The following is a 13,390-nucleotide window of genomic DNA, read 5'->3' on the forward strand; positions in this document are numbered from 1 at the left end:
TTTCTCATTGTTTTGATATTTGCATTTCATTACATTAACCATGCACAGCCATTTATTTTCAGTCATTCATAAAATCTTCAATCTTAAAATATTAATACCCTTGTTTCATTCTCCTAACTTTCCTTTTGTTTCTGGCTGTGATATTGTAACTGAAATTTCTTCTTAAAGATATACATATATATATTTTCGATTTGAACACGAAGAAAATGTTAGAAATTGTGCTTTCCTTGTTGATAAGACCTTCATCTTATTTCAGGTATTTTTCTTGAATCCAGAAATAAAACTGGAAAATAAATTTATTTAAATAAAGGACAGTAGAGCTGTTTGTACTGTATGACTTCAAAAAGCTTCATGATAGTTCTCAGCAAATATCATGTCAAATGTCATTTAGAAAGTGATATAGGAATTTACTATTGCTCTGAGAATTAAGTCTGCAATTTGGAGCTCAGATCTTACTTTTCTTTTCTTTTTTTTTTTTTTTTGTCTGTTTGTTTTGTTGGTGGTGGTGGTTTGGGTTTTTTTTTTTTTCTTTTTTTCTTTTTGTACTGATGTACAGGTCTCAGCTAGTGGCAAAATTTATTATGATAAGCATCATGGAACTCAATGAAAATTTTGGAATAATGTTTATGAAGCAGCACACAGAAGAAATTTGCTAATCTGGATTTTGATAAACCATATACTTCATAATCTGGCTTTGTACATATGTACAGAATCTTGGTCTGACTCGTTTTATTAGATTTAATAGCAGAGGAAGTAATAGGCTTTATGTTACTGAAATTTCATTTTTTAAAGAAAATCTACTGTGCAGTTTTTATTATGCTGTGAAATGTGTTCAAGATTAAACATTACTCACAGATTAAAGCAACAGACAATGCAGTTCTGTAGCTGTTATTGCTTTGTTAGCAATTTGATCTTGGGAAGTGTCATGGTTTTGTAATGTTGCTGTCAGTATTCCACATCATAACATCATGTGCAGTATGGACCATTAAAAACCTGATTACTCAGCTCTCAGAAGAAAACTATGTAACCCAGAGGACTTTTCAGTCAGAGATAAGTCACGGGAGGAGGACATATATAATCTCGCTCCCAGGCTGGAGCTCTCTCTCTCTCTCTCAGACTCTCAGAGAGTAGGAAGCATTCCAGCCATGTTGCCTAGAGTTTACAGTAGGCCTCTCGTTTTTTGGAGACTCTCTCACTCTGTTTTGTTAGATTTATTAGTCTCAATCATATTGTATTATATCGGGTTATCTTGTATTCCGATATCATATTTAGTAAAATAAGTTTTCCTCCTTAGATTGCCACCGCTGTTCTCTTTTCCTGTTCCCCTTTTCCCTACCCTTTCAGGCTGGGGGCCCTACGGGGTGGCTGCCCCCTGTCATGGGCACAGGTAAATCTAGGTAACCCATGACAGGAAGGTACTTCAGAATTTTTATCCTGCAACTTTTACATTTGATAGATTTCCCTTTTTCCCACCTTCACAGAGCTTGATTAGAAAATCCCCAGGGAAGTGATAGTGTCCATCTGTCATCACATAAGGGGGTGCTCTGAAAGTAATGCCTTCTGTTTTATTATTGATGTCAGATGTATATGTTGGCAGTATTGTAGTAGAGCTTGAACCTTTCTGACAGTATTCTGCTGCATTTTGTTGCTATGTGACAGACGGCAGAAGAGGTGCATTCTGACAAAATAGCATCTGTCCATGTGTCTAGAAAGGCATGCAAAACAATGTTGAAGAACTGAATTCCTCCATGAGGCAAAAATTGCACCCTTTAACATTCATTGACATGTGCAGAATGTACAGAGACCAAACAGTGGATGTTAGCACAATAGAGTGGCTGATGGGCTTATTGATTTTATTATTATTATTTTTGCTCAGTCTCCTGCTAGCTAGGAAATCAATGTATTGAGACGTCTTGCTTTGCTCTGCAGGTCAGGTAGTCTCATTTTTTCTTCCACCTTCTATGCTTGTGAGGAAGTCTAGCAGGTGTTCAATAAAACATTACTGGCAAGATATATATAGGCAAGAAACCACTGGTATATCTCCTTTCAGGATCAAGCATATTCTTATCACAGCTTATGTCACATAAGTGGAGGCTTAGGTTGGAGTTCTGTTTGTCTGTAACCAAATGTGAATTCTCCTATACAGAAGATGTTCAGATTTCACCACCAAAGGAAACTTCAGAGGATGCTATCACACTGTAGGACATTCCTCAGAGAGTGTATGAACATAGCTATCGAGGTACAGAAAATAGAAATATTTCTGTCCATATGTAATGTGTCCATTTACTAGGTCAGATAAACTATCATGTAAAACAAATTTCATTTTAAAATAGGTACACTGCTTTAGAAAATAATGGTATTATATTTAACTGTAGACTCCTAATAAAAGCTGCAGGGCAAATTGAGTTATAGTCCTGGTTACTTGGTCTCCAAAGTTGATTTTGATTTTTGTTGATAAAGTTCTGAACGCACTTTATGCTGAAGGACCAATCCTTTAAAAAATACATTGAACTAAGGGCCCCCAGAATCTGTGAGTGCAGGTCAACTCATTACTGGTGTGTGACAAGTGAGATTAAAAGCTCTTTCAAATGGTGACGGGGTGTTATTTTTTATCACTGCTTGTTGTTTGTCCCTTGGAAAATCCTCAATTCAGCAGCTCCTGGAAGGAGATAATTTTGTTGTTTCACTTTTCCTCAAGGACTTTACGTTCTTTTATGTATTTTATACATTGCAAATAATGATATAAATGCTAAAGATCACTCATTTTTCTCTGTCGCAGTGTGTGTCGTGGTCGAAAGTGGGATTGTACCAAAAATATCTGTGATGGTACCTGCACTGTTATTGGTACAGCTCATTATTTGACATTTGATGGAATGAAATACAGGTTTCCAGGAGAATGTCAGTATGTATTAGTTCAGGTAAGAATATGTCAAATGCTTAACCTGTGAAACCTGTGTATTACATCAGAGAAATCTAGCATTTGCATAAGTCACAGTATCACTATTTTGATCACTAAATCAAGTGCATGGCAGAGGAGAGCAGATTTTATCAATGGCTTCAAAAATACCTTGAGAAATTAGAAGGCTACATCACATTACAGAGAAGTGAATTAGGTTGTGTTCTGTCTGGCAGTCATAAAATGTGTGACTGCAGCATGTTATGGAGGAACTATCCAAATCTCATCTCAAGTGATGAATTCTAGATGTCCATTAGTCAGTCCATTCTCCCTTTCCGCTTACCTCTTCATCCTCTAGTACTGACTTACTGGGTCAGACTTCTTCAGAATGAGTTAGAAAAGTATTTAGTGAACGCTTTCTAAAAGCAAGACTGCTTGTTCACTTTGGCAATATCACTGTCATATTTCATGCGCAAAACTGGAGTAAACTACTCATTTTCCTCACAGCAAAGTGGAGGGGTGAATAAATACATATCACACTAACATTAGTCTGTGATTTACAAGAGATGTCTGAAATTTGGAGAGTTAAGTGACATTAAGGCAATTACAAATGCAAATCATTATGCATTTAAAAGTCTATGTTCAAAAGAAGTATTTACTTTAAAATTTGGTCTAAAAATAGATGGATCTGCTGCTTATTGATATAATAGCCTTCTACAGTTAAAAACTGTCCTGTTTCACAGATTTCCCCAGATATCCTTTTCATGAAGTATCTTTCTCCTTGCAATTCTTCTTAGACAGAAAAGTGTGATCTTTGTGGCTCTGGGTGGATCTTTGAAATATGTTTCCACTTTTATACCAACTGTATTACCATAGAAGGCTGATGGTCCTGATGTTAGTGAGAGCTCAGTAATACTATTATCTTAGGGACAATAAGAATATATACTACTACAAGACTATTTAAAATATCACTTAATGTGCCTCATTCTTGAATAGGTGGGCCAAAACCTTTATTAATGCTAACAGATACATAAATTAACATAGGAAAATGGACATGCCAGAACATATTTAGTTTGCCACATAGATTACTTTGAGTATTATGTAGGTCACTCTGAAAGTTATGCCTCCTATTTATCTCCATATAAACAATACCAGCTACGAAATGCAATAACGCTATTTTGTAGAACAAATTCTCAGCTACAAAAAGCTATGTATCAGCATGCTTACTGCTGTTAGCTATGCATTCTCACCAGTGATGAACAAGAACCTGCAAACCACAATTGTAAAAATTTGCACCTGCAGAGGTGACACAGTGTCTTTGTTGCCATGGCTTAAACACAGCACTCACTGCCTACCTGTGCTCCCATTTACTGTTTGGTGAGCATGAATATTCAGCAAGTATTGATGAATGTCAGTGGATGCCATTTTTTCCTGATGGGGGAATTCAGTTCTATACCTTTATTTTGGTCAATGTCAGCTGCCATTTAGTCAGACTACCTTCTGTCACAGAGCAACAAAATGTAATGGAAAATTGGTGGGAAAGTTCAACCTCTACTGCTGTACCACCAGCATCTACCTTTGACATTGTAATAATATACTGGAGGCATTACTTTCAGAGTAGCTCTCATATTTGTGACTTCCTTTTTCTCCAGACAACTGTATATGTTTCTAAAATGCTAATGTTAATGATTTACTTATTTATTTTTGTCTAACAGGATTTCTGCAAGAATATCTCTGGGACATTCCGGATACTGATTTCAAATGAAGGCTGCAGCTTCACTGGTGAAAAGTGCACCAAAAGGGTTATCATTTTGTATAAAAGTGGAGAAATAGAGTTGTTTAATGGAAATGTATGTAAGCTTATCTTTCTTTCCCTTTTTTAAAGAGTTCATTATAATTTTGGGATGTTTGGTAACTATAGGAATGAATAATCCCAGAAATCCTAGGATTTGTCTGGAAATAGTTTTATCTAGGGAAGTAATGTTCTCTCCCTTGATTCATTTAAAAATATTCCAAAGAAAGAACATTTTAAAATTTTTATTTTGGCTGACTTGCAAAATGTTACAATCAGAAAGGTCAACACGGTGGAAGGGTGATACAGGAGCATAGTAGTGAAAGGACTAGCTTGTGCAAAATGGTGTTACAAAGGAAAAGTGCTCACCCGTCTTTTAAGATCTAGGCTTACAGGGAAAACTCCACAATGGAGGGATTTCCAACCAGAGATCCTACCCCAGGGGAAGTCAGCCCTTTAATGTGGTCTAAGAGAGGTGGAGCCAGACTCCACCCCTTCTGGTCACACAGGTGAATTACTTTTACCTGTGCTCCAAGGTCTGACTGGGTCCTTTCCCCAGATGCTCAACCAGTGGTTCAGGCCCTGTGACTCAACAGTTACCTTACACTTACCATTTTGGCATTTCTGCTTGATGCAGACATCAGTTTAAAATGATATTCAATTTATTCAAAGAGTTCAAAGAGTGAGGAGAACTCTTTTTAAATATGGGGGGTCTAAGACTACTTCAAGCATGCTTAAATGTAAGGAAGAGCTAAGTAGCGACTGTTCTGTGACTAGTAAAACTTCAGACAAAATATCTGAAGTAATTAGCACATATGAAGAAAAGAAATAAAGGCTGAAACTATCTTTTCCCCTTGTCAAATGGAAAATCAATAGAGCTGAAATTCTGTCCCCACCCTCCCTTTTCCTACTAAAAACAGTGAAGAATTGACCAGGATTGACCATGCCACTCCATGAGAGGAAGCAAGATTTCTAAAAGGTGTATTTCAGCTCTTTGTCTTAGACTCTGTAGTAGTTAAGACTATCTGCCTGCTAATAGAACTACAGTGTATTACTGTGTTTCAATTGTTCAGTTTTCAGAAGTACTGTGCTCTGAACTAGCACCTGGACCAGAAAACTGCAAATATTCCCAATGAAATATGAAACTACTCTACCTTTTCCTCGTTTTGAGTAAGCAGACGAAGTCGAACCAGGTTTTGTACAGTCTGCAAATAGTCTATAAATTGCTGAGTTTCACTGATACTTGATAGAAACAGAGAACACAATCATATTTAAATGTCTTTGCAGTGTATCTTGACAGCAGGTGATAGAATTATTCAATGAACAACTACAAAATACTTAACTGTTCAGCTGCATATACCTGGCCCTCCTTATAAACCCTACTTCAGTTTCACAATCTTTTTGTGTGTGTGTGTCAGCATTCATCAGCAGAAATGTGATGAGATGATTGAAATACTGTACTTTCAACTTGATTTGCTCTCCAGAAGCTTTATTTTTAAGGAATTAACTTATCCACAACAGCTTTTCCAAGTAGAGACAGGTATGTAATTAGTCTTGTATACATCATTTGTTTGCAAGCAAACCCTCTTGGATTATCTGTGTGGTGTCTATGAGCTGTCTGTTCTCTAGCAAACAGCATAGTTGAACATAGCCACTGTTACATGAGTTCATGTCCTGCTGTGAAAATGACATATGTGAAAAAGAAGATCATTGATAATAAAACATGTTTTCATTGTTCAGGTAATCATTAAGGTATCTCCTAAAGACAGCAGTGACATAGAAGTCATGAAATCTGGCCGCTATTACATCATTTTACTGGGCAAAAGCATCACTGTGACATGGGATCTTGCCATGGGAGTCTCAGTTATCTTAACAGACAATTTCCATGTAAGTGTTTTTTTTTTAATTCTTACTCTCACTAAAGAATGCACTTTCATCCTCCCCTGCAGAAATGTAGATAGATTTCCTTGAAGCATTAGGTACTTGCTTGAAAATGAAGAGGGTTTTTTTGTTTTTTTTTTTTTTAAAATACACAAGTGTTGCTTACTTTCCCCAGTGCTTCAACTGTAAAGCCTAAATTCTCTGTCTTTGCAGAAGAGCTACAAAGATGAATGCTATGGTGCCTTACAGTAACTGCTTTGAAAGACTTAAAAGTTTTTCTTCCATGTACAAGAGGAGCTGTGTAAGGAGCCAGGTTCACTAGTACTGGTGACTGGAAAGTTATCTTCAGGAATAAAATGGGGTAATATGTAAAGTTCCTGGACCTGTCCCAAACAGATCTAACAGGCACCACTAGTCAGAGATGTCTTCTCACCTCCCTGAAGACATGGGGACAGGCTGGTCTTACTTTCAACTAAGCAGAATGGGAACTAAACATCCTGCATGACAGACTGTGTATATTTTAAAGAATTTGACAAGGACAGGAATAATTCAATTTTTAAGACTTTTGCCTTCAAAGCACTAGATTAAAAAGACTTTTAAACAAAACTCTGAGCCAGCCTATAGATGTATCATTTATGTATTTTGTGTTTCTTTCCCTGCAAGGATCGAGTGTGTGGTCTGTGTGGAAATTTTGATGGAATCCAAAACAATGATTTTACTACCAGCAATGAACATCTTGAAGTAGATCCAGTTGACTTTGGAAACTCTTGGAAAGTTAATACATACTGTGCTGATGTTGAAAAGGTGATTATGAATGAACTGAGAACTAATTAACACTGTTTACAGTATCACTTAGGAGTGATTAAAGAGCTCTGAAGGGATAGAAACAAACAAAAATGTACACCTATATTTTTTTCCAATAATATTATTCTTTGAAATCTGATGAAAGGTCAGTTAAATTTTTTAATGCCTCTGGGCATCTTGGCTTTAGATGAATGTTAGCACAGCCAGTCTGAATGGTAAAGATTTCATAGAGTTTGCCAGCCTAGATGCTAGAAATCCAGGTATAACCGGAAATCTCATTGTGAAACTTAATTAAAACAAAAACAACAACAAAAAACACCTCAACCAGTTGTAATTTTCAGACAGAAAAAAATCAGATAAATATTTCATATTTTTCCATCCAAACTTCTGTGTCCCACATCTTAGTTCATCCATTTGTGAATGGCTCAATGCATAGACTGATTTCTTTCTGTATGATTTTTGATGTTATTTAGAGAGCATTCTGTTATTGTTTTCAGATTATAGAGGCATGAACAGAAAAGGCAAGGTACAAGAGTGAATGTAAGACCTTTTTGCCATGTTATCACTGCTTCCGAATTTTGAGAAGCTTAATTGCTATCTAAAGGTGTTACCTAAGTCCTTGTCCTGGAGATAATGTGATTTTACAACATACCAATTATGCTACAAAGGAGAGTGCACTTCTTCTTTTCCAAGTGCTGAGTTTTGAAGAAAGAATCTGAATAATAAATTTGTCTGAAGCTCACAAATAACATGTCAAAACATATTTCCAAACCCAAAATTTTGGAAACATTTTGAAGACAACTTTTTTGATGTTTAAAAAATGAAAATTTTCACTAACGTGATGCCTTTAAGGCTGAAAACTTTGCCTCAAAAACTGGCCTATATTTTCAAAGGGAGGAAGAAGAGGCCTTTTTTAGATGTTTCCTCAAAATATTTAAAGAATTAGGAAACAAAATGAAATATTTGTTTTTGATCACATAGAATTTTGAGTTAGTTTACTTATGTGCAGTGACATTGCTTCAGTGTTATTTTCCTTTCTATTCGTTTATATAAGTACCTACACATATATAAATAAATACACATAAAAATGAAAAAACTATATATGACTTGACTGGAGAACAGGAAAAATTACAGTAATAAGGAGTGAGATCTGTAGGATAGAATCTACAATATATCACTGTGATAAATATCACATCAATATCTGTGGTCTTAGATAAATTAAAATGGAAACCCCTGAGCCTTTTTGCTTTCAGCATTGACCTTGGTTATTGTCTTCTGAAGAGTGGTTGTATTTGTGACCCTCCCACACCTTCTGAAGAGCAGTGGATAGGTTAGGATAGGTGTTTGGTACAGCAACATTTACCATTAAGATTATATCTGTGTTAAGACTGCAGCATGCAAGACCTGGAGAAAATGTGGGAGGTGACCTGCTCTGCTTTGCATTCTGCAAATTTCTTTTGTTATGAAAAATGTCTAAAGTGAATGAATCTCTTCAGTTTGAAGAGTCTTGAGGTTCTGAAAGCAAGTCTAATGCAGTGTGTACATGTCTCTTTAATTATTAAGTTCAACTGGGAACAGGCCCTGGTGTCTCCACTGTGTAATGACAACGTATTGAAGCAGGTGATGGTAGAAACATCATGCAACATTCTATCTGGAGGTCTCTTTGAAGAATGCAAAAAACTTGTAAGTATCGTGTCCCATGTTCCTCATTTCTCAGTTCTTCATGACATGTGCTGATAGTTATTACAGCTGAGGGAAAAAGTGCAGTTGTTCTGACAGCACACGGAACATGGAGACTATTAAATTGGTAATCTCATCTCTGACCTTGTCTGTAGCTGACACTTCATGGGAAAATGCAAGACTCCCTTAGTGGAAAATCACAGAAAAACTTCTGCTTGAGGAAATTTTCACGATATACAGATGCATGAAGTCAAATAGAGGGGTTGGCATTTTGGGAGGGAAGGGTGGAGGAAAAGTTAACCTAATGTAAATGCCATTCAGACTTCATTCTACTCAAACTGCACAAGACAGTTAGGTAATAGGGCTCAAAATTTATAAAACTGATTCACATAAGGGGTAGTAAGGTGAACAATAAACTACAGTGCCTGTGACTGAGAATGTGGCCCCATTTGAGTTCTTGCTGGGATAGGGAAAAGGATCTGCACTGATTTACATAACATCTCAGCTCTTGTGAGTGGAGCAGCCAAACCATCTGAACTAAGTATGTCTAGGTTAAGGTGATTTAGTGTACTGTACCCTAAAATTATCTTTTTCAGGTGAATCCTGAGCCCTACATAGATATTTGCATGTACGACACTTGTGCCTGTGAATCTGTTGGAGACTGTGCTTGCTTCTGTGATGCTATAGCAGCCTATGCACATGTTTGTGCACAAAAAGGTGTCATTGTTCACTGGAGATCACCAGATCTATGCCGTAAGTATGATGTAGATGGGGAAGAACTGGAAATGATTTTGACTGGCAAGTAAATAGAAAAGGTTCAAGTTTTTTATCATGAAGCCATTGGCTCAGCTAGACTGTTCTTATCTAGTTCTGTTCCCTCTGATCTCCAGAGAAATTTACTGTAATGGGGCAAAGATAATAACTCATGGTAACTTTTCTCCTCCTTTTTCTATTCACTTTGAAAAGCCATTCACTCAACAGGGGATAGAATGGATAGACCAGTCAAATCCAGATTTTTTAAAATATATGTAGAGTGTGTTCTTAGTAATCATTTTTGTCAAGAACAACTCTCCCTCATCTACATCAAGTGTTTAATTATGTGAAAAAATATTTGAAGTAGCCTGCCCTGGATGGACTGGGGGAAGATATTTTAAGTTGTAAATCTGTCTTTCTTAATACATATGTGGTGCACCTTGTACTCAGTTTAGTGCCTTATTTCTGAAAGAAATGATGACTTCATTGTTTGATTTTTTGCCTTCAATTCTTTTATTGCATAGCACAAAGCTGTGAGAACCTAAATAAACATGAATTAGATTATCAATGCGAATGGAGATACAATAGCTGTGGACCTGCTTGTCCTATAACATGCCAGCACACACAGCCTTTGAAGTGCCCTCTACAGTGTGTAGAAGGATGCCATGTTCACTGTCCTGCAGGTAAGTCCATCTTTTGTTGTAGTCAGTTAATTACTGTCTTACAGTCCAGGAATATTCACGAATTTCTAAGGATGGAAATTACTTAACATTTAGATACTGCAGTTAATTTCTCAACAGTCTTATTGACATATTTTCACTACAGTTTCTTGCAGCTCAAGTTGGAATTTGGTTAAGAACCCTAGCTTGTGTCTGTGAGACAAGAATGTGTGGAGGGAACTAAATGGAAGAGAAGAATGGAACATTGTCAGCAAGAATGATAAGACAGGAACAATGTAATCAGGGAGATAGGGGGATTAGGGGCTGTTTAATGACATAGGCTGTTGCCTGTGTAGGTTATGAATTTGTGCTGGATGCAGTGATATGAAATCCAGGAAGGAAACTCTATTTGTAATGTGGAATTAGAAAGCCAGTGTTCCCTATGATACATACAAAGCAACTTGATAAACCAAGTGGGTACACTGGGAGTTCAGGTTCTTCATCTGAACAAATAAGACATCCACATGCAATACATTGGCATACATATTCATTCTTTTCCAAGAATTCAGTAATACTTGCTAATGTCCCTCTGGGCATGCATAGTAGGGGCCCCTGGTGGTCTTAAATCACTTACTTTCTCCTCATTTTTCCATCATCAGCTTCCTCCTAGTGCCCTATGGCCAATCTTTTAGCTGTTTTTCCCCAGTTTGGAAAACTTCCATTGCTTGTTATGCCATAATGAGCAGCTTTCTATCTTGGTGCACTGTAACTCATAACAATTTATGTGGAACTCAAAAAACGTTCTTGCACCTGGTGGATGCAAAGATTAAAATAGTCTTACTGTGACTTCATTGGTTCTGTGAAGCTGAATTGTTGAGAAAAACAAGGCTGTTCTCACACCAAGCAGAGCTAAACTGAAATATTTTAGAGCTAACATTGATTGATTCCTTTTAATAAATTAGTATATTGATTGTTAAGATATGATATTGATCTCGATGGCTAAACCAGCCTGTTTTAATACTCATAAAACACTTGCTTTCCAAGCAGCTACTGTGGTGGAGGAAATTTATCAACTTGACCTGCTCACTGCACTCAGGGCTTTGATGCTCCTGAAGTTGCCAGTCAGCCTTCAGCTTAACTGTATCCATTCTCTTTCTTACAAAGGGGAAACTGAAAAAAGTTCAGGAGGAAAGTATGAAAGACAAGGAAGATCCAAATAAAGAGTGAAAACTCAAGTGAACATATAGCTAATAAGATTGGAGTGAAAAGACATACAAGCAAAAAAAGGAAGTTTTTAAAGACAAAAAAACAGTTATTCTGGGTCTTGGTATTTCTGTTAACACATTACAGAAAGTTTATAACTTTATGTATTAAATATGATACTCAAGCCTTCAGTATTCAGGTAATAGATATTTAAATAATACTCCATTATGATCAGTACCAGGAGTTAGGAAATAAGGGGACAAATCAATAATATACATGTGAGAAGGAAAATGTTTCTTTCTCGTGGTGTTTTTAATACTTTGCTCTGAACTATATTCACTTTCCGCATGGTCCTGCCTGTTGCAGGTTCTACAATGAGTAAAATATTTCCAGTATCCCACTAAAACAAAAACTGTTTGTGAAGTCAAACTTACAGTGACATTAATACTAGATGAGTATTCATAACTTCAACCCAACTCAGAAAACTAGTCATTATTTTTTAAGCAGTATAAACGCAATGATTGCGTTTGCAATTCAAGAATACTGGCATTTTTATACCGCTGTTCCATTTCAAAACAGGGAAAGTGCTTGATGAACTATCCCTGGATTGTGTCAGTCCAGAAGACTGTCCAGTGTGTGCAGTTGGAGATGTCAAGATCCCACATGGAAGGAGAATAGTTTTGAGCAGAGATGATCCGCAGCACTGCCAATCTTGGTATGATGGAAGAGTTTATGCAGTGAAATAGAATGTCTGTTGAGAAGGATGAAGAGAGAGAGGTGAAATGCATCCCCATAAATGAGTTTTTGGACATAACTGTAAATACGGTACTGAAGATGAGGCTTAGAAACCCTCTTCTGTGTCAATACTCCTTCTTAAATAAACTGAAAATGAACTTTTTTGATGGGTGAGATAGTTGGATGACAATTGAATTTAAGAAAGAGAAATCCATTAATTCCTTTCAACAATGTCCTTTCCCGCATATGATAGCCCCACTAATTTAAGTCATTCTCTGTTGTAAGGTGTGATTCAACATCAATGAAGTTATCAAAACTCTTTTCTCCTGCTGGTACTAAACCAAATTCTATATGTATAGTGCAAAATAAAAAAAAATGCACTCCATCCTGAAGTTTCTAGATTATAAACTGTTGGAACTGTGTAGCATAATTGGAAAAATAATTTCCCTGAGATTTTAAGATGACATCCTGTGGTCTGATCCTGTATGCATGCATTTCTAACTATTACAAAATTAATGTAAGCATGCACTATTCTGTGCATTATGTGGGATTAGGCTCTTCAAAGTGGCAGAGACAGATTTTCATACTGTATTCTGCTAAATAGCATATTACACGAAGTTCTTTATTACCTGAAAGCTTGGCCTGCTTCTACTGTCTACTCTTTTGCTGGATAATTTAACTAATAACTCCTAATGCTGTGAATACAAAAATCCTTTCCATCGTGTAATTTGATTTTATCTGACAGAAACTGAGTTGTAAAACTGCAGCAGATATTAGTCCATACTAACACCTTAGCTACTAACATACTTAGCTCTAGCAAAAGGCTGGAGGTAGTGTGCATCTGCTTTATAAACCCAAGACATGAGTCTGTTAGGCTGGTCAATAATTAGAAGAAAATAAAACCATCAGTAAATCAACTGTATACATGAAAGAGTCTTCACAAACGAGTCTATGTTCCCTAAATTTTGAAATTCTTAATAACTTTTC

At 36.5% G+C, this 13,390-nt stretch overlaps 1 protein-coding gene across 5 annotated transcripts in view; it reads left to right on the plus strand.

The window, feature by feature from the left end:
- The window catches only part of VWF (von Willebrand factor), a 105,787-nt gene that overhangs the window by 46,818 nt on the left and 45,579 nt on the right, over window positions 1-13,390 (plus strand). For all 5 annotated transcript variants that reach the window (XM_015871491.3, XM_015871484.3, XM_085522182.1 and 2 more), the window contains 8 exons: window positions 2,780-2,918; window positions 4,612-4,746; window positions 6,429-6,575; window positions 7,233-7,373; window positions 8,937-9,056; window positions 9,650-9,806; window positions 10,331-10,489; window positions 12,248-12,383. In XM_015871491.3, the coding sequence (XP_015726977.2) occupies window positions 2,780-2,918; window positions 4,612-4,746; window positions 6,429-6,575; window positions 7,233-7,373; window positions 8,937-9,056; window positions 9,650-9,806; window positions 10,331-10,489; window positions 12,248-12,383 (1,134 nt within the window). The remainder of the gene's footprint in view (window positions 1-2,779; window positions 2,919-4,611; window positions 4,747-6,428; window positions 6,576-7,232; window positions 7,374-8,936; window positions 9,057-9,649; window positions 9,807-10,330; window positions 10,490-12,247; window positions 12,384-13,390) is intronic.

This window comes from Coturnix japonica, chromosome 1, assembly GCF_054131305.1.
Source record: "Coturnix japonica strain WE chromosome 1, WE-NBRP24, whole genome shotgun sequence".
Lineage (NCBI taxonomy): Eukaryota > Metazoa > Chordata > Aves > Galliformes > Phasianidae > Coturnix > Coturnix japonica.